We start from the raw sequence: 21,491 nt of genomic DNA on the forward strand, positions 1-21,491 counted from the left end.
TTAACTAATCTAAAACAACATCACAGCTGATACAACATATAAAGCAATCAGTCAAATGAACATGTCAGTGCCATCTACTGAAGCAATAAAGAACAAGACAACCCCAGCAGGCTGTGGCTTATTATCTTCACAGCCATAATGAATAGGCAAATAGTATTAAATATAAGTACAGTATTCCACGGTCACATTTTGCTATGTTTTAAGCATGAAAGGTGCCTTCGATACCTTTGAGGAGCAGAGATTACAATAAGACGAAAATAACGAAGGGTTTCGACACACCTCTCCATCATTTTCTTTTCCTTCACTTGCCAATCAACTACTATTAGGTCTTTTAAAACCCCAAGCGAGTGAAACACAGCAGCAGCTAGAACATTTTCTACGGGTTTTAATAAATGCTGCTAACGGGTAAATGGAGGAAATCAGAGTGACCAATTTATCCAAATGAAGCAAGGACTTCCGATTTTTTATTTCTCTAAGCAACAAAGCACATAAAAGAGCCCAAGATGCAGTATTTATTTGTACAGCACCCATAAGCATATTCACGTCCCCGTACAGGAGGGTGCTGCAAACGATCCGACCCAGCCTTCACTCGGACTGCTGGGCTCAGCCAAGGTCTTCTCCGTTTTCTTGTCAACAAAGAATTAGACAGAAAGATTTACACGTCCTCTTGCTCTGCTCAACTGATGTGACTGTTTTGTGCTTGGAAAAAAAAATCTATACCGCAAACCCTCCTCTCCCTGGGTGTGCAAAAGGGGACCGAAAGCAGCATTAAAAGCTAAGAAGTGTATTTTCCATCTCAGCCTTCCCTAAGCCCAGCTGACACACAAGGTTCAGGCCTCTGTTTTCTGGTACATAAGGAACAATTTCACTTGCTCAAATGCACCTTCTTTTTTCCCCTTTCCTGATGGAATTATTCCTAATTTGCATATTATGAATCCTGTTCTGGCTGAAATCCTTTTCTACAAATTACAGGCAATATCTGAGTAATGCCTTTGTCCTCACCACAACACAGCGACGTAACAGAACGAGGTAGGAAACGGGAACCCGATTTGCAAAATATCAGGTTGTTAATCTTCTTTAAGAACTGAAGATCAACTTGGGCCTGATTCTGTAGCATCTGTTATTTTAATAAATTATCCTACTAAGAGGTTAGAGTTCATCACATCAATTTGTCTTGAGATGAAGTGACAAGACAAGGAAAGAAAAGAGGGAGAGGAGGATTTGGTTTTGACGCCACGACATGGTGCCTCAAAAAGCTGTTCCTAAAACCTTCCGATTTTATAAACAGAATATTATCTTCCTTCTTCACTGACTCACTCATTTCCACAGTGTCCAGAACAGGAGGTCGGGCAGCCACGCCACCAAACTATCCTGAAAAGTTCAGAAGAAGAGCAGTGCAAATTTCAAAGCAGAATTTTTCAGTCTACTTTTGAAAAACACTCGCTATTTTCATTCTCTAGCATGTATATTACATTTTCTCAAAATAAACTAACTCTTGTGAGAAGGATCTTCATCCTTGCTTTCATTCAGGTGAATTAACTATTCTTAGTTAAATAGATTTGCTTCTAGTCTTAGTCTGATGACAGATTAACTCATGACTGGTAGGATTATAGACTTACCTCTGGAACTAAATCACTTTTGAATCTGAGTTATAGCTATTAGTTCTTTAAAGCTTAGCTGAACAGCTTTTAGTACCTCCTTTGTATTTTTGAAAGAATGATTAAACATCATTAAATCCAAGCTAAGGGCTTTCTCACAACTCCAGTGAATAAACAGTTAGCTGAAGTAACTTTTTTTTTTTTCCTCCAAAAAAAGCAGAACAGCAGAGCTCCAAATGTTTTTTTTTTTCAGAATAATTAATACTATTCTAAGCCTAGAATACTTGTCCTTAAAATTAAAGCATATTTTTCACATCTATGTGGTTTTTAAGCACCTAAAAACACCTTTGTTCTCCACGGAGAGAAAAAGCTATCCTGATCAACCTGCTCCTTTGAATGCAGTGTGGCACTTCTTAATCTCTCCAGCTGCAGAAGACACAACTAATCCTACAGAGACAGAAAGCGAAGCTCTCCTGTACAGCAACCAGCTCATGACTCCTCTCTACTGAGGACATCAAGCATACCTTTAAGCGCGCCTCATTTTTACATGAAATATGAAATATTCCAAACACGACACCAAAAAATTCCATGCCATCAGCAAGCAGAAGCAGCCACTAAGGAGGTATCTAAAGTCACCCTTTCAACGTCCTCCTCCTCCTTCTGACATTCCTCTCGCCAGCATTAGTAAGGAAAGCGAGGAGCAGTCTTTCCCCATACTTTTGTATCTTGGCAGAGGATGGAGATCCAGGGGAGCCAGCTTGGTTCAACGAGCTGCCTTAATTCATTGCTTTTGCCTTCTATGTTTCCATAAGAGGAAACGTGGATGGTACAGTGAGGAGTCAAAAAGTTTCCCCTTGGAAGCAAAAACAAAACTACCCTGTAACTACTGACGAAGGTCACTGGATGGAAGAGCTGGAGGCATCACTCCTCTACGAGCGTGATGCTGGAATTAAGTGGTTTAGTCGCACCCTGACAGCTACAGGCAGCAGATCTCCCAGGGCTCCAAGGCCAAGCACCCAAGCAGCGATCTACATGCCCATCAGACGATGGGGGTTTTCTTTCTCAGTAGCACACAATCCACGTTTCGGTTAATTCACCATTAAGTATCCCTCTGGCTCATACTAAGCCAGCTGCAATCTCCGAATTAGAACATATCACTTTTCACTCTTTGTTAATGATTGGAAAACCCCTAAGCATCCAAAAGCGGATCGTGTTGTCCAGTTCTAGCAACACATCTATAGACAGACACAGGCACGCAAATATATAGACATACAGTCTGTTTAATTCAATCCTTAGATCCCTCCCGCCACCCAGAAAACCCACCAACTGTTGTCAAGCATAAAAAACCCCACAGTGAACACAAATGCAAACTCCAATTACTCAAAAAAGATGTCAGCTCCTCATTTCACTAAGTGACACAAATCTGCAGGGGCGGCGTGGGGGGGGGCATTCATGCCGAACTGTATTTGCTAAAGTTTAGTGTATGAAAAAAATTATTTGTTCTGATCGACTACAGGTCAATATTTATGCAGATAACACTCAAGCTAGAAGTCAGCCGCAAATCTCTATCATTTTCTTCATACACAAGGCACTTGTTACTCAGCTAGAACACATTTAATATGCAACATAATGTGAAATTCTAAACTGTCTAAAATTAGTGGGGAAAGTTTGCTTCAGCACCAGGCAAAAGACAAACCGGGTCCCATCACGCCAAAAGAAGGAAAGGATTTCATATAAAATCCAGTTTTGCTGTTTGAAGAAAAGGAAAGCACATTTGTCACAAACTTATTGGAACAGAGTCAGGCTTAGAGACACTGATTCCTTCCAGCCAAGCAGGGAACAAAGCTGTAGCAGCACAGAAATACAAGCCAGCACTGACTGCCCTTCCTAGGATACTCTTTTAGTATTTCTAGCTAAAAGCTACTTATCACTTCATCTGCGTCCCCACCTAGCCAGGCTGCAAAGACCCTCCTTCCGTACCGTTTCTTATTTAAAGTTCAAAAACCTCGAATTGTCTTCAGAGGCTTTTCATAGCATGAGAGAGGGGGACAGAATGTAATTATAGGACAGTATTTCTTAATCAAATCTAAGCCGCCCACTGAAAGTGAATGGGAAAATATGGTTGCAAGGCAATGCTTCTCAATCAAGTGGACGGATTTGCCTTTCAGAGTGAATAAGGGAATGGAGCTGTGGTGACCATTTCTTAATCAGCTCAGCTGATGTCCTATAGAAGGTCTCAATGGAAGAACACAGCTGTGGCCCATAACTCTTGACTTGATCTTCCATGGTTTGACTAAAAAGCCTGAAAAGAACATAAATGCACTAAAGCTTTTCTCCATTAAATTGGTTCTTTCAAAACCGCCACTGGCTTCACTCAGAGGGGGGAAAAAAAAAAGAAGTTTCTTTTTCAGTACGCCTGGTTAGAGGTTGAGTGTAAAAGTTTTCGTGATATATACTACACACCGAAGTATACTATAATAGACCAAACTATTATTTTGTTTTAAAGACCAAGATGGACCGTGTTATTTAGTAATTCCAACCTCCTGTGGGGATTCCTGTGTCTGAGTATGTGGGTTTTGCTTTGGCTAAAGCACCCTTTTGCATTTCAGTTAGCAAAGTTACAAAACACCGAAAAAGCATCTCCTTAGTCAGGACTTTTTTTTGAAAGAGTACATTTGTCATGACTGACATGTTACACAAGATACATTTCAAATGCACTCATACTAACTTTGAGCTGTCAGATCTGCGTATCCCAGTTTTCTGTCTTCATTTGCAAATGCGGCTGAATTACGCAGCCAAGGCAGCGAGACAAGAAAGCGAGCGTGCGCTCCGTGGGGAGGAACAAGGAAAAAAGCTCCTGGTTTTCAGATAGCTGCCTGGATTTTTCTTCTACTTTCTCAGTAAAGTTCTTAAGAGGACAGACTTATCAGTGAATTACGTTATAATTACCTAATTAAAGGAACTTCTCTAGGGAGCCTTCTTTAAAAAAATCTCAAGGTATGCCCCAACAAGTTTGCCATTTTCTGAGAGATTTCATACTGGTCTTTGTAATGTATTGGAGGTGTAACAGTTAATGTGCGCTCGTTACCACCCAATAAGCAAAAAGCTAATTAACAACACTTAGCACAAAGCAGCCAAGTTTATTTTTTTCTACCTGTCTTATGTCCACTAAAGGTACTAGCTCCCTTCTCAACACTGTTGCAAAAAGGGATTTTTTTTTCCTTTCAAAACCAGCAGAACGCAGTGCAACAGAATGCGCATTTTAATTTGCATTTTCCTCAATACACTATGATATGAATTACTGCAAATGTACAAATAATTAGCTCTAGACCACTTAGAAATTATTTCCCTACGACAAAGGCAAAGGACAGGATCTCCACGTCCATTTTTACCTTCTCTCCCCTCACTCCCACTTTAATCTTTTTTGTTTCAGTGACATGTTATAGCTGCTCCATGGCTCTGCTGCCAGTTACGAGATGAAGCCTGCACGCTGGGGCTGTAATTCAATGGCTCGCAAGCCACATACGACTTAACAGCCGCGCATGAGCCATCTTTGATCTAAAGTCTAATAAAAACAAAAGTGAAGAGCGTTAGCGTCAGTATACACGGAGATATGAAAAAACAACCGAGACTATAAATCGGATTTTAAAATGGTAGCGGTTTCTGTTAAACAATTTGTTGAATTTGCTTAGTACACTCCAAAGCAATGATTCGTTAAGGGTTTCGCGCTAACGAGGATGGTCTTCCATTCACTGACGTTGAAGGGAGGGGGGGCTTTTTTCTATACAACCTACCCGCATCAACTCAACAGCCTGTTCATTGTGGTGAAGTGTTTAGGAAAGGTGAAGTGTTTATACACTGAGCAATTAACCACAGGCTGCTGAGACAAGAACATCTCCCAAGGTTTCATTCCCCAAAGGAAAAAAAACAAACAAACAAAACAACAACAAAACCAACCCTTGATGAAGTATTCAAGGTGAAACCCACAAAGGTTGCTAAACAAAGTGAGAAACTTCCAGTGTATCTCATCTGCTGGAGGGGATTCCTGCAGAAAATAAAGGATCGGGGGGATCTTTCAGAGCACGTCCCACCGCGCAGCTCAGAGGGAGCTGTCGCCAGAGCCACCTCGTCTTCCTTTTCCCCCATTCCATCTGAATTGCTGCGCCCAGTTACAGGCAGTTTTCAAACCATCTATCTTAGTATCTCTCTATTCATTTCTAATGAACGGTTTTAAAACAAAAACCTTAGTTTTGTTTTGACTCAGAGCTGAGGTCAACTTCAGAAATGCTTTTACACTTCCCCAAAACAAAAACTACATGTGAAAGAATTCACACGTACCTTATAAGAGAGAAGCTGAATTTGGTAGTATTTCCACTTGTTAGCTAGTCTAAATCTATCCACTAACATCTTCTAAGGGCTGAGAAAACACTAAAATTTCACTTTATGAGTTCCAGCAGAAGTCCTAAGAAATTTCAGTATAAAAATAACTAATGAAAGAAAAAAAGAGGCCTATAAAAATAGAGTCTTAAAAGACGTATTCAGTAATTTATACCACCTTTGCCACTAGAGAAAGTGCTTCTTGTCACTTGTTCTCAGATACCGAGACAAAACAATAACTACTTTTAAAAAAACCCAATTAACAAGTGAGCGAGTTTTAACACTGAAGAAAACAACCTGCAACGTCAGATGTGGACACAGAGCTGCAAACAAGCAATCACCAAGCCAAGGATTACGATTAGTCGCAAGAAATCCACTGCAGCAAGAAACTGCACTCGAGGCTTTCACACCCAGAAGCAGAGAGGCGATATACCCAGCTAAACGTGCCCCCATTTTTTCCCCCCCGTCAGCAGCATTCCCATGATTAACAGTACAACACATGAAAGATAGATGCTTTGCTGTTTCCCTTCGAGTTTACCAATCCAAATACTAATCAGCCCAAGCGCTGTTTCATTTTGCAAGGCGCAGCACATGAGGCTTATTCACAATTTCTCCATTCTTACAGGCCTCCAGCACGTCTTGTCAACCACAAGGCTTTGTACCATATGCAATCTGAAATCTATGCAGGAACTGTGGCGACAGATTCTTTACTAACGATCGTTGGACACAAAACAGCTAAATAAATCCCCAATTTTGACTTACTAGCTGTAACACTCCATAAACCGTTACATATGTGACCATTGTTAAGCCCTGCTCCTGAATAAGCAAAATTCTTTGTAACAAACAGAACTTGCACAAGACCAAGAACTATTCCAGACCTGAAAAGCTGCCAACTTCAAAACGCCCTTTTTACTTTAAATCAGCTTATATTAATAGGAAGAATGATTAGGGGAAAAATAAACAAGCGTTTACTGTTGCAGCCTCGTGTTTGAAAGCACGCCTAGCTCAGAGACATCAAATGCTGATCATGTTTGGCACATAATTTTCAAATATTTGCGCCTAGAATATTTTCGAAGCGATTAAAAACCACACCGAATGCTTTTGCTGCTCCCCTCCGCTTTTTTTTTTTTTTTAAACCATACCAACTCATTTGAGGATGGTAAAACAACAGCCACCCCCACGTGTAGCTGCCAAAGGCAGAGCAGCAGAAATTCGGCACAAACCTTCTCACGTCCCAGCCGTGCGTTGCCTTTTCTTGAGGAGCAGCTCAGATCTCCACCAACAGCCCCTTTCCTCCCCCTCCCCGACACCTTATTTTTGCTTCCGGCCCCATCTCCCCATCATCCCTTTTAACCTGCTCCGTATTTTTTCCCCTTGCCTTCGCACAAGAACGGCTGACGCTACTTCAGAAGCTCCCGCCGAAGTCAATCAGAGTTTTGCCCGGGCTGAGGAACCAGCAGCGCCCATCGCATCTTTCCCCGCGCGCTCCTCGGGTTCCAGCCAACATCTTCTCCGAAGCAGCAGGATATAAAAGGACCACCAAATCCTGCAACATTTCGCACCAGACGAGCTCAGCGACTTCCAGAGCTCTTTCCCTGATTAAAAGTGCATGTGTAGCTCTGAAAAGTAAAGACACTTTCCCCCCCTGCTATATATATTTCAAAATAACCGGGTGCTTTCACCACGTCTGTCGATATTCCCAGTATTCCCCCCCTGACTGTACCTGGCGATCGGGAGCCGTCCTGACACACAGCTCGCACCGCTTTTTCCTACGAACAATTGCACGTAACACGATTAGCGGGCGCGTTTCCTAAAATTAGCAGCTTTTCTAAAATTGACTCCTGTCTGCCGGCGCTCACGCGCGTAGGCAGCTATTTCTGAGCATTTGCGGGGGGGTGGGGGGACGGGGACACACCAACTGCCGCGACCCCCTCAGCTTCGAATTGGCTTTGAAACGGGATTTTAAAGCCCGCTGTGCTCCCTGAGGTGGGTGCTCGCCATTGAGACACCTCAACCCAAGACGCGCCCCCCCCCCCCCCCCCCCCCCCCCCCGCCGTTAACTTTCCTGTTTACCACAAACCCCACAGCTTTTTGTTAAGGAAACACGAATCAGCACCGATTTTCCTCATTTTTACCCCTCTCCAAGCGCAGCACGGGGGTTGCCGGGGAGCGGGTTCGGGGCGCTCTCCCCTCCCTCAGGCCACGACCCCCCCGGCGGCGGGACGCGCTGTGCCCCCGCCCGGCCGGCAGGGGGCGGTAGAGCCCGGCCCCCTCTGAGGCGCCGCCGGGAGGGGCCGGTACCGGGGGGGTGATGGTGTCGGTACCGGGTTTGGGGGTGGTTTGAGGGGGGGTGTGTCGCTCCCGCCCCCCCCTCGCCTCAACAAAGGGAAAGTTGCGGGGCTCCCGCCCGCAGACAAAGACTCCCGCGCCCCACAACCGCACTGGGGGGGGAACACGGGACACCCTTTGGGGTGGGGGGGGCACCTTTCAGCACCCTCCTCACAGCAGGGTGTCTCCCCTCTCTCAGCCGCTCTCCTCCCTCGGGGGGGGGTATCGCGACCCCCCCCCCTTTCCCTCCCCACCGGCCCCTTTATTTACCGCCATCATCAGCACGCGCGAGCTGTCACCCAGCGCGAGACGCCCCAACGGCCGCCGGCCACGCCCACTCCCCGCCCATTGGCCGCCCGCCGCGCCCCGCCCCGCCCCGCCGTTGGCTGGAGAGCACGCCACACAGCGCTCGCGCCTTCCTTCAGCCCCCCCCAGCCCCGCTCCCCATTCAGCGCCGCTGCTTACGCCAATTCCGTAGAGGGGAGCCTGGCGCTAACGGCGCGGCCGGCGCAACCGATGGACGTCGTTTGCGCAGTCTATGCCGCAGCAGAAAGAGTTCTGGCGCAGCTTAAGAGCTCTGCGTAGCCGCTAGGGAGAGCTCTTCAATGGTTTACGGTCGCGTAGCGGGAGTGCAGCGCCGAGGGGCGGGGACTCCCCGGGCCCGGCCCCGCACGGTGACGTACCGGGCTTTGTGAATCCCAGGCTGAAGTTCGGTTGAGTCACAGGAGGGTAAATAAGGATGTTTCGGAGACAAAGAGACTCTTAAAGGGGCAGCGCGGGAGGTGGCGAGTTCCCGCTGGGCCCCTGAGGTGGCTGTCTGGGGTGGAAGATACCCCACGGGGCCCCTGAGGTGATGGGGGGACCCCGAAGTGATGGGCGGGCCCCCCCAACAACGCTTCTGAGGTGACAGGGTCCCTGAGGTGATGGGGAGGGGGCACCCCACAGGGCCCCTGAGATGATGGGGACCTTGAGGTGACAGAGGTGGGCACCCCATGGGGCCCCTGAGGTGACAGGGGAGGCCCCCGGAGGTGACAGGGATGCTGAGGTGATGGAGGTGGGCACCCCACGGGGTCAGACAGCACTGATGGCACACAGACAAGGGCCCCCCAAGCTGTACTGGCCCTTGCCAGAGGTCCCTTGAAGGCCCCTAGGTCACACGCTCATCGCCACAGCGCAGGAGCCATGAGGGGACAGAAACGTGTTTTGTCAGAGACAAAGCAACATAAACATTGAGGCCAGGGGAGAATCCTGTCCCCAGCAAGGGACAGCCAGACTCAGGAGTCACCCGCACCCACTGGGATAACTCATGTTTTTGCAGCCTGCAGGAGGAACCATCGGGGACCTGCCCAGGAGCAGCGAGTCCTGCAGCACTGAGCCTGGGCAAAGCTGCAAGCAAGCAGTCACAGACCACGCCGCACTGATGCCGCAAAGCACAGGTCAGCAGTGTCACAAACACAATTCCTCTGCACAGGGACAAAGTGTTCCCCTCCATCCTTGTCCCAGTAAGTTTAGAGGCAAAGCACTGCAATTTACTGCGACAGGTGGGAGCCTGCTTGCTTCTGCCATGGCACAAGGACACTCCACAGCCTTGTGGCCTCCTTGTGAGCTCCTTCACCAGCCAGCCTTCCCACAAATTCCACTTCCTGCGAGCTTTATTGTCCTTTCTCAACACCTTCCCTTTTTGACCAGTGCCTGCTCTGTTTTGAACACATACCTGCACAGAAATCCAGTCACACACCTCTCAACTCTGTAACAGCTCCCCACTGCAATGAGCCCTCAGTCTGTAATGTCTGCTAAGAATTAAAACTGAAGATTAACGAGGCACTTACGTCCTCACTCTCTTTGTAAAGCTTAGCAGGGTGCAGCTGCTATGTAAGTACTTCCTCATAAAAAATGCCACAGCACAAAACAGAACAAAAGCCCACAGTATCCCCAGGGCAGCAGCGAGACTTGGACTCTCTCTCTGCCACCAAAGCATTGGTGACCTTGGCAACATCACCCAGCCCCTACTTAGAGCTAGGAGGGGGAATGCTATACCGATGCAAGGGCGAGCCCCTCGTCCCCAAGATCCCCAGTCCCCTCTAGTTCAGACTTCAACTCACAGAAAGCAACACCACCGCCAGTGATCTCTGAGAAGTGCAGAAGCAGACAAAAGGATCCACAGCGGTACAGGACAACAGCTTGGCCACCTCTCCCTCTTGATCTTGCATTGTCTGAGAAAACACTGGGGAGCAACAGGAAAACAACCCTCCAGACCATGCTTTGACAGGCAAAATTAGGGTGGTTTTCAATTACACTGGCTCAATCCATTAACATAGCACAATTGAAAGCCCCCTGAAGACTTGTTAAGATGCAGATTGGCATGTTCAAAGCCACGTTAACCTGCCATATTGAAGACTGAAAAACAGTCATTTTGTTCATCAAGAAAGTAAAAAGCCACAGAGTAAAAGTAGCCCCTCATGAGGGGCATCTGATCCCCTCGTTCACAGAATGCAGTTACAGCAAGACGTATTTTTGCTAAGACATAAAGGGCTAAATCCTACCCATCTATACACCCGCGGAAACCTACTGACATCAATGGCTGTAATGGTGTAACTGAAGGCAGAATGTAGCTCAAGGGGTCCCATTCTATTACTCTAGAAGTTCCCAGAGATTCCAGCATGCATTTTATGTTTTTAAGGCATGTGACCAAAGTTTTGACATCTCTGGTTACAGAATGCATCTTTCAGGAATTAATAAAGCATTAGCAACATTCAGCATGACTAATCTGGTCATTAAAAGGTATTTTTTTTAACCTTAAGGCTTAATTAAAATGGGAAACAGGACAGAAATAACTTTCCCTACAAAGACTACAGTTTGTTTTCATAAGTTTTCCCAGCCACACTTAACTATGTGGAACGACAGGAGGTCATATTCTCACTGGATTTTCATCACTGAAAATTAACAGTCCCACTGAAGTCAGTGCACGTCATGAACTTGAGCTAAGAATTGCAAAAATTCAGTATACTCAGCATGTTGGAATTTCTAACACATTTATGGTACATTATGTCATTTATTATGGCTCATTAACCAGATCTTTCTGGACCCAGTACTGATTAGATTTATTAAATGCCCACACTAGAAGCTCTAGGCAGTCTAACAGTTAATTAGGTTTACAGGTATAAATGATAATCACAAAGAAGAAATCTAAATAACTAGTTCTCCCACCAGTCATCAAATCAAGTAACAAAACTTCCTGCTTCGTAAGTGTCGTGGTTTTGGCCAGATTGGCCAATCAGAACGACAGATGGCCCCCACTCCCCCCCTCCTCAGAGAGGAGAGGAAGAGAGAAGGAGATTTACAAGTTTAGAAAAAGAACTAAACTACTTTAATGAAAATAATAATAAATAAGGAAATAGTAAATAATAATAGAATAATAAAAATTAAAGAAAAAAGTATACAATATATACAAAACCGTATCCAGCTCCCAGGATGACGATCGCGTCACCAGCAGACACAGGGAAAGTTCCAGACTGGAGTCAGCGACGGACAGGAGATGAATTCCGGAACTAGAGTCAGGAATGCTCGGATCGGGATCAAAGGCAGACAAACAGACAGGGTCCTCCTCAGACGTCGGCCACTGAAGAAAGAGCGAGCCAGAGCAGCCTTGCCCCTTTGATCCCTCAGCTTTTACACTGAGCGTGATGCAGATGGGATGGAATACCCTGTTGGGCAGTTTGGGGTCACCTGTCCCCTCGGCTCCTCCCTGCAGGTGGGACCCCTCTACGCTTCTCCGCTTCTGACCCTCTACTGGGGCAAACGGCAAAGTTAGCTGACCTTGGTTGTTATCGCAATAAGTATAAGCAAGAGCCTCTGTGCGTACCATTCCTTGGTATAATCAGGTCTTATCACTCTGAGAGTGAACAGTTTCTGAACAATATGCTGTTAGTTTCAGACTTTAGTCAGTTAGAAGAGGCCCAGCTAAAAAGTAAAATTACAAATCAGAAAATTGGTTCTGTTTTACCTCAAACCAGGACAATAAAGAAAGATCTAGTTAGGAGAAATCTATTTCTGTTTTACTTGCTCCTCAGACTCTTCAAGACGCACGTATTGGCAAAGAACCAACAATATTTTCTGTGAGCAAGACACACACTACTTCTTCACGAGGAACCCGCTGTCCTTGCAAATCTCCCTTCCTAAAGCCGTCCTTAGAGGTTCTCTACACCCACCCCTTCTGTCCGCAACAGGCTGCAGAGCTGGAACCCTGCTACACACAGCCTTCCTAGGAACCGCGACGGAAGCTCAGCACGAAGGTTGGTGTCTGAATAAGTGTGTTTCTGCGTATTCTAAGACCGAGCAGGAGGTGGAGCAGGGAGGAGAGCGGAGAAAATGACAGCTACAAGCCAGACGGGTACTGAACACGTAAAACCAAGGGGGACAGATAGCTCAAAAGGGATCCAGTTTCCCTGGGTTTCCTGCTGTAAAAATAAATCACCACTAAAAAAAAAAAATAATATTCAAGGGATATTGTATAGTTAAGTCTGATAGTAAGTTTTTGGCTCTTATTCCCCAAATCCTTCCTTACTCCATTAAATCTCCTGAAGTCACCAGGATTTCTCAAACGAGAAATGGTGTGCAGAAATACCACATTTATTACCGACCTTCCAAAAGCTGAGATAAAGCGCTTGGTATTCTCTTTCAATGCATGAGAGGCCTCCTGCCAGGCTTCTTTATTTATTTATCGTGAGGCTTCATCAGTATCATCTGAGAGGTAGGAGATTTTAATACTCCCATCAGATATAAAAGATGAAGGCGAGCTAAGAACATACCCATAATAGGAATGCAAGAATTCCTGTAGATTTTGCCACAGGGAAATTAGTTTGCTTCAGGGGTATAAAGCTCTTGAACCAAATCAAAAATAAAACTCCGCTGAAGAATTGTCTCCATGCAACAGAAAGTTTCAAAAGCTGTAAATAAACAATAAAAAACAGCACAACACTTGCTGTGCAGAAAGACTCCATCTCCTCACAAAATATAGCTTTTTATTTTGACAAAAAATAACAAGACACTTTCACAAGGATATCTAAAAAAAAAAAAAAAAGTAAAAAACCCCTCTCACATAGCTGTTTGCAATCAAGGAAACTCTGCCTTTGCACGTATTTGGCTGGCATTTCTCCTTTTCTCGCCTTCTGCTGATGAACAGTAACCCCCTGCACGAAGCACTGTACAAAGGGCCATCAGAACCACGGGCCCAATCCCAGACACACTCAAATCCACGAAGGAGGACAACAAGAAATACGCATAGCATTCACGACCTTTGCTTTGAAACAGGGGAGAGCGACTGAGAAGGAAAAAAAAAAAACTTGGGCTGCCTCCAGTGATGCTTTTTGGAGGGACTCCCGATCCAGATGGGCAGGCAGAAAAGAGGATGTAGTCGCTCTAAACTGGGCTCCAGGGAGTCCTTTCATCTCATCCCCGCTACCGGCACCTGCTGCTGCTTGCGGATCTTGTTGAACAGCTCCATGTACTGAACCATGGTGTCCGCTGGGCTATAGACGCTGTCGTGCTTGGTGCCGAAGACGGACGGGATGCCGGGAGTGTGGTTCCCCATGAAGCTCTGCATGAACTCCATGAGCAGGTTCCAGCAGTCGTTGGCTATCACGCAGGGGCAGTACTCCACCTGGCAACAGAAACCACAGCCCTGAAGCTGGCGGCAGGAGCAATAACCACGCAGGAGGCAACTTGCTTTCCTCTCTCTGCCTCTCTAGAGAGAGAATGCTTGTCATAAAAACAACTGAGAATATTTAGCATATAACAAGGATGGACAAATATAAATGAATAGGACGTGCTGGGAACCTGTAAGCAACCCCTTCAAAAGGGAAGGGGAAGTAAAACATACCCTGGGAGGGCACTGCTTTTATTAAATCCCCAGTAGTGGAGGTCTGGGGACATTGGCTCAGATTAACTTTACCCCATCCAAAACCAAATTTAATTCCCACACATTGGTAGGTTGATGACTCACAGGGCTGTGACATCTTTCAGGACTGTACTGGAAAAAAAGCCTTGGGACTTAAGGACTTGAAGCATTTAATATGAATCTGGTCCCAAATCAGGCATAGGTCCTAATGCAAACCCTGAAAAAACTACTAAACTGAAACAGAAGCAGCCAGACGACCTGGCAAATCTGGTCCTGAACTCAGACTTAGGTTAAAAAAAGCTTCTGTTTAACCCCAGGTCAATAGCAATGCTGACGCTACAACATCTGTGTTTACTGCAGTGAAGAAATAAGCCATTTCTCAATCCTCCTCCCTGCTGGCCAGGAACACCTGCCTGAGTAGATGCAGAGTGATTATTAATTGTATATCGGATAATAGGATTTGTATGTTTAGGAAAGCATATGCTCTGATTTGGAAAGACTTCTAAGCATCTAATTCTCAGCTATCTTCAAGACTGTTAGGCACCAATATATCTAAATGTCTGGGATCTGCCCTGCTCTGCTTTGCCCCTCCCGTACCGGCACAGCCCAGATCTTTTTCTGAGACGCTTTTCAGCCCAGCTGAGGCTTGTCCGTGGCTTGTGAGCCTTCGATTCACGCTTGCGCTCAGCCAAGCATCTTCCCAAAGGGCTTCCTAGATCCCCCCCATGCCCCTTCGTGTACGCTGACGGATCTCCCTTTACAGTTTGCTTCAGCCCAGCCTCCCTCCTGTGAAATGCCCGCTGGCAGCCGGCAGCCGACGCTCTCGAGCCTCATCAGCAGTTGTGGCACCAAATGGGGAGCGTGGAAGCGGTCTGATCGCAGGCTTCAAGCCCGCAGTGCACCCCACGGTGCAGCAATCCAGGTCATGCCATGGGGTACGGTACAACTGATGCCTGCCAAAAGCTCCCTGGTGAGGAGAAGACCATCATTGCACCATGTGAGCAGAACCTGCAGCAAGATGGCCCCGCTCTCCTGGGGTTGCGACTGCTTGACACGGAGAGAGAAAGCAAAACCCAAATCAGCATCAAATTAGCAGCTAAAGAGGCTGTTTTGTCCTCCTCAGTATGCTGATTAACCTGAAGTGTGCTACTAGTGCTGTGCACCAGGACTTTAAGCAGCTTTTTAGTTTGATGGCATCCCTTCAGGGTTTTGCTTACCCACACTTCAATGACAGGCTTTTCTGTAGCTGCAGCTGAGCCCCAAAGTACCTGCCTGAATTGAACTGCGTTGTGAAAAAGAGATAAATACCCCACCTGCCGCATACAGGAATGCGTCTAGTACAAACTACCAGCAACGAGCAACACAATCGAGAGACAGAAGGGACGGGGGATTTCTCGTCTAGCCTCCAACATGGGATTTCCCTGTCTGCAGTTGCATTTCATACCCTTCAAAGACGATTCTCACCTCCACAGATATCCCACGGGCGCTGGGCCCCATTGTAACCGTGCCCACCTTCACCAAGAAGTCACAGTACTGGTAGCGGGTGCCCCGGCTCTCTATCTTGTTTGCCTTGGCGTTCTGGAAGAAGCCTTTCAACTTCACCATAAGGATATCAAAGTTGGCATCTGCTATGAGGCAGGGACCGTTTTCAAAGAGAGCGAAGCAGCTGAGAGGATACTCGGAGTTGTGCATCACGTACATCAGCTTGCCTGTCTGCCCTGAAATAACAGCAATGATATTTGGGCTGTAAAACCAACAGTCCTGCGCTTGCGTGGACTTTAAAGAAGCATCTGGTTTTTCCTTTGTCCTCTTTCTTGCTTTAACTCCAGCATCCTTGTACCACTCATACATGCTTTACGTTATCCAGCTGTTCAGTGAATAAACTGTATTTTCTTCTTAAGATTTAAAGTTAAAGGGGAAAAAAAGTCTTCTGCAGCCCAAGGACAACACCACGACTCAGAGACCAGAGCGTGAGCTGGATGCGAGATCCCCAGTAGACTGACAGGGTCAGCAAAAAGCACCCACCTCCCAACCCTGAATGTGGGGCTGGGCACCCACCACGGTCACTGAAGAAGCCTAGGCTTTCCTTCTCTTCACACCCACCCACCAGCCCTGCCGAGGGAGGATATGCTGGGACACGCTCTGGGAAACAGGGTGTCTGAAGAGGACACGCCTGGTTTGTACCACGCTTTAAAATCCACAGAATGGTTTGGGTTAGAAGGGACCTCAAAGATCATCTAGTTCCAACCCCCCTGCCCTGGGCAGGGACACCTCCCACCAGCCCAGGTTGCTCCAAGCCCCGTCCAATCTGGCCTTGAACCCCTCCAGGGATGGGGCAGCCACAGCTTCTCTGGGCAACCTGGGCCAGGGGCTCACCGCCCTCACAGCCAAGAATTTCTTCCCCAGATCCCATCTAAATCTCCCCTCTTTCAGTGTAAAACCCTTCCCCCTCGTCCCATGGCTCCCCTCCCTGATCCCGAGTCCCTCCCCAGCTTTCCTGGAGCCCCTTTAGGGACTGGCAGGGGCTGGAAGGTCTCCCCGGAGCCTTCTCTTCTCCAGGCTGAACCCCCCCAGCTCTCTCAGCCTGTCCCCACAGCAGAGGGGCTCCAGCCCTCCCAGCATCTCCGGGGCCTCCTCTGGCCCCGCTCCAACAGCTCCGTGTCCTTCTTGTGTTGAGGGCCCCAATATAAGAGCTGGAAATAATTCACATTCATCCAAAACCCTTCCCACAGGTGCGGCCGTGCAACTTCCAGCTGCAGAAAAGGGGGGATTTGGGGCCCTCCCAGCACCTCCCCTGGACTCCGCTGGGTCCCCTCGTCCCCCCGAGCCGTCCCCCACCGCCCGGCGGGCCGCAGAAGGGACGGCCCCGGCCCAGCTGAGCGCGCCCCCCCGCCCCCGGTACCGACCTTGGCTGCCGATGGTGGAGGCGGCAGTGTGGTAGGTCTCGCAGTCCACGCAGAACGTCCCCTGCTTTTCAGCCCCCAGCACCTCCAGCTTCCGCGTCAGGATCTCCACCGTCTGCTGCACGCTCTTCCCCTCCGCCACCGGCACCTGCGACACGCTGACAACCGCAGACGGACTCAGCGACCCACCAGCGGCCCACCAGGCCCCGTCCCGGGCCGCCCCCCCCTCCCGCCGCCATTACCAGGTCACCCCCATCGCTGGACCGGAAGCGCCCCTCCGGAAGGGGCGGGGGCGACGTGACGCCGGAAGCGGCGTGACTGACGTGCCGTCGCCGGAAGAGGCGGAGTCTGGGTGCACGCGCGGCCGGTGGTGGCGGTGGTGCCTCTCCGTTCCGCCATGCCCAAGGCCCGGCGGCCGCGGGGCTCCGGCCCCGGCCCCGCCTTACCGCTGGCCGAGCAGATCCTGCAGGAGGCGGCCCCGCGGCCCACGGCGCGGGAGAAGCGGCGCGGCGGCGGGGAGGAGGAGGAAGAGGAGGGTTATGTGGACGCCCGGTTGTCCCGGCGCATCCTGCAGCAAGCCCGGCGGCAGCAGGAGGAGCTGGAGGCCGAGCACGGCCCCGGCGCGCCCGCCGCCCCCAAGCAGCGCAGCACGGCGCTGGGTGAGCCCCCGGTTCGTCCCCCCCTCACCCTCACCCTCCCCGGGGTCGCGGGGTGCCAGGCCCCGGGCTCAGCCAGCGCCGCTCCCCCGCAGGCCCGGCGCGGCGCGGCCCCGGCTCTGACTCGGAGGAGGATGAGGGTGAGGAGTGGCCTTCGCTAGAGAAGGCGGCGGCGGCAGCAGCAGGTGAGAGAGGGGAGTACTGCGGAGAGGTGGTGGTGGACCCCGAGGACGAGGCGGCCATCGAGATGTTCATGAACAAGAACCCGCCGCTGAGGTGAGGACCGAGGGGCTGGGACGGGGCGGTGGGTGCTGCCCCCTGCCCCTGCCATGAAACAGACCCTGACCCGCCACCCGTGGACCCCAGGCGCACGCTGGCCGACATCATCATGGAGAAGATCACGGAGAAGCAGACGGAGGTGGCGACGGCGCTGTCGGAGATGTCGGGCTGCCCCATGCCCCAGCTCGATCCCCGCGTCCTGGAGGTCTACAAGGGTGTCAGAGAGGTGAGGCCAAAGCCACTCTGCCCTGGGGTCCCATGCTGAGCCCCGCAGCCACCGCCTCTGCCCCGGCTGTCCCTCAGAGTCCCCGTCCTCACACAGCGCAGGCCAGTCTGTGTGTTACACACAGTTTGTTTAGTATTGGTCACTGAAGGGTCCGGAGAGTTTCTGGGTGACGATTTCCTGAGCACGGTGCTGGGGCTGATCCTGGGACGGTCCTTTCTTAGGACCTGGGTGGTTCTTTCTTGCCAGAGATGCTGAGGGAGGGGATAACTTTCTCATGGTAATGAGACAAGTCCTGCAGCTCTGCTGTCAGTGCCCGTATGTCACAGCCGGACCTCATCCATGTCTTTTAAGGTGCTGTCCAAATACAGGAGCGGGAAACTCCCCAAGGCATTTAAAATCATTCCTGCCTTGTCCAACTGGGAGCAGATCCTCTACATCACAGAGCCGGAGACATGGACGGCAGCTGCCATGTATCAAGCTACCAGGTGAGATCATCTCTGGGAGATGCTGATATGGGATTTTTTTTCTTTTTCTTTCCATAACCAGATTTACAAAATACCTGCCCATGTTCTCCTTTGTCCACACCTCGCTTTGTGCTTTGCTTTTCCCAGGATATTTTCATCCAACCTGAAAGAGAGGATGGCCCAGCGGTTCTACAACCTGGTGCTGCTGCCGCGGGTCAGGGATGACATCGCCGAGTATAAGCGCCTCAATTTTCACCTCTACATGGCTTTGAAGAAGGCTCTGTTCAAGCCGGCGGCCTGGTTCAAAGGTAGGGACTCCCTGCAGGGCCGCCGTTCCTGCCTGGGAGCCTCTTGCCATCTGGAAGCTCAGCAGGAGCACCACTGCCTGGTGTGACAGGACACTGTCCCCTGCGTGGCATGGCCCTGGGGGCTCAGTGGGGAGGAAGAGGTGTGAAGGAGATGGAGGGAGTCCCCCTCGGTGGACAAGGCGGCTTCCAAACCCGCGCGGGCCTGTTTGCAGTGTTCAGGGTGGAAGGGTGATGACTGCTGTAGGCTTACACAGGTGCTGCCGGTGAGAGCTGGCAGAGATTTGGGTTCTTTTGGAGGTTGATGGCACGTTGTGAACTGTTGCGGGTCTGACTTCAGTCTTGACTGGTAACCTGAGGTGGTTCAGGGCATTCAGGGCTAGTTGCATGGCAGGGAGATGCTGGAGGAGCTGTTATTTCCTGGGGTCGGATGTGTCCTGGGATAGAAGAGGCTGAGCCCCACGTCCTGCAGCTCTGCCTGCTGCGGTTAAGACAGGCAGTGCCTGACTTTTCCTCCTCCGCAGGAATCCTCATCCCCCTGTGCGAGTCAGGGACCTGCACGCTGCGGGAGGCCATCATCATCGGCAGCATCCTCACCAAGTGCTCCATCCCCGTCCTCCACTCCAGGTAACGCCCTGGGAGCTGTGGGGGGCAGAGGTTCTCGTCTAGGGACACCGGTACAATGCCTTGGATCTCTCCCTCAGCCTCCCCGGCATCTTGGAGGTGGAGGGGTTCACTCTGGGGTTGAGATTCAAGGCTCAGTGCTGGGTTTGTCATCTTTGTGTCTCGGTGCCTGGTGCCCTGTGGCTCTTGCCTGGCCAAACCATGACACCTGCCCTCACCTCGGTGTTCCCTCTGTCCCCGCAGCGCGGCCATGCTGAAGATCGCCGAAATGCAGTACAGCGGCGCCAACAGCATCTTCCTCCGGCTGCTCATTGATAAGAAGTACGCCCTGCCTTTCCGCGTGGTGGATGCTCTCGTCTTCCACTTCCTGGCCTTTCGCACAGACCAGCGGGTCCTGCCCGTGCTGTGGCACCAGAGCTTCCTGGCCTTCGCCCAGCGCTACAAGGAGGACCTTTCCTCAGAGCAGAAGGAGGCTTTGCTCGAGCTGCTCAAGTTCCACAGCCATCCACAGATCTCACCGGAGATCCGGAGGGAGCTGGTGAACTCCAAGACACGGGATGTGGAGGGGCAGCAGCCCGTGGCCATGGAATGTCAGGGAGAGGCAGGGAAGAGCTGCAGCCTGACTTGCTCCCAGGACACTGCTGAGCACAGTTGGGAGCCCGGTGCATGAGCGAAGCCATGGGGAGGCGTGTGGAGCATCCATCCCGGGATCCTGCTGCTCCGAGTGGGCGCTGGGGCAGGCTGTGCCCGTAGAGCCGGACTGTGCTCCCTGCGCTGCTTGTCATGGGGCAGGACAGCCCCTGTCCCAGCCGGGAACCTGGTGCCACCAGCGCCTGGGAGGGTTTGGCCTGTTCCTGTATTGGAAAATAAAAGCCGAGCCAAGCCGAGCCTGTCAGTCAGGGGTGGTTCTGCGACCTCTCCGCAGTCGCATCCATGTGCGGTCTTGCCCTGTCCCTGCCCCACCTTGTCCTGTCCCCAGCAGGTGGCAGAGCAAAGCCACCAGCCCTGGGCTTCTCACAGAGCTGCAGATCGAGTCCGCGCTGTCGGTGCTGTCCCCAAATTGCAAAGGAAGACAGGGACCCCTGGGCACCCCCTCTTCCCTCCCAGTGCCCCACTGGGGGCTACTCCCTGCCCTGAGCAGCCCTTGGGCAGTCAGGCAAAGAGAGGGTGGTGGGTGGGTGCACCAGGCTGGGACCCCCAGACTGTTCCCACAGGCCAAAACCGGTCTTGAGGGGGGAAAAACTCCACTTCTGGTGGTGCTTGAGGGTTTCATGAGGGCTTGGTTGTCACCAGGCAGGAGGGGGCTGTGGTGCAGGACATCAGCGGGAGCGTGTGCGTGTCTGTGGGCAGAGGCAAGGGCAAGGGCAGCCCAGCAGCGCTGGGGGCAGAGGGGAAAGCCCTGGGGGGCAGCATGGGAGGAGTCCTGCAGGGAGCCCCTCTCCTTGCAGGGCTGGCAGCTTTCGGCTCCCCCATCCCTCTACCTGTGCATCCTGTGGCCTGGGCCCTCCTTCCTGCCCAGCACCATCGCCAGCCTCCACACCACCACCCTGCCTCCAAACTGCCTGCCATCCCCCTTCCCCAGGGATTTTCCTGAAACGCTCACTTCCCCAGCTGCCTCTCTGGGTCTACCTCTGCTCAGCAAGGCTGGTGAAGCCCCACGACCACTGTCCTCAGCTGGCCATCGAGGCCATGTGCCTGGCCTCCTCATGGCAACCTGCCCTCACACACGTGCCACCTCTGCTGGAAAAACCAGCGGGGCCCTTTCCTCCTGTGTCCCACGAGGTGCTGCACTTACCCTGGGGAACTGCTGAGGGTGACGCTGTGATGCTGCAGGG

At 50.5% G+C, this 21,491-nt stretch overlaps 3 protein-coding genes across 3 annotated transcripts in view; 1 reads left to right on the forward strand and 2 right to left on the reverse strand.

The window, feature by feature from the left end:
- The window catches only part of USP49 (ubiquitin specific peptidase 49), a 33,586-nt gene extending 24,939 nt beyond the window's left edge, over positions 1 to 8,647 (reverse strand). The window contains exon 1 of the mRNA XM_063356480.1: positions 8,574 to 8,647. The gene's annotated coding sequence lies outside the window, so the exon portion shown is untranslated. The remainder of the gene's footprint in view (positions 1 to 8,573) is intronic.
- Positions 8,648 to 13,287: 4,640 nt separating this feature from the next.
- MED20 (mediator complex subunit 20) lies at positions 13,288 to 17,403 on the reverse strand. Its single transcript, XM_063356492.1, has 4 exons — positions 17,345 to 17,403; positions 17,106 to 17,260; positions 15,664 to 15,917; positions 13,288 to 13,962 (listed from the first exon to the last, which is right to left on the reverse strand). Exons 1-4 carry the CDS (start codon positions 17,356 to 17,358, stop codon positions 13,747 to 13,749), a joined length of 639 nt encoding a protein of 212 aa, XP_063212562.1. The 5' UTR covers positions 17,359 to 17,403; the 3' UTR covers positions 13,288 to 13,746.
- Positions 17,404 to 17,439: 36 nt separating this feature from the next.
- Positions 17,440 to 20,558, forward strand: BYSL (bystin like). Its single transcript, XM_063356446.1, has 7 exons — positions 17,440 to 17,761; positions 17,854 to 18,034; positions 18,125 to 18,263; positions 18,615 to 18,748; positions 18,875 to 19,035; positions 19,557 to 19,659; positions 19,900 to 20,558. Exons 1-7 carry the CDS (start codon positions 17,500 to 17,502, stop codon positions 20,324 to 20,326), a joined length of 1,407 nt encoding a protein of 468 aa, XP_063212516.1. The 5' UTR covers positions 17,440 to 17,499; the 3' UTR covers positions 20,327 to 20,558.
- The last annotated feature ends 933 nt before the right edge of the window (positions 20,559 to 21,491 follow it).

The sequence above is a fragment of the Chroicocephalus ridibundus genome, chromosome 20 (assembly GCF_963924245.1).
Source record: "Chroicocephalus ridibundus chromosome 20, bChrRid1.1, whole genome shotgun sequence".
In the NCBI taxonomy this organism is placed as follows: Eukaryota; Metazoa; Chordata; class Aves; order Charadriiformes; family Laridae; genus Chroicocephalus; species Chroicocephalus ridibundus.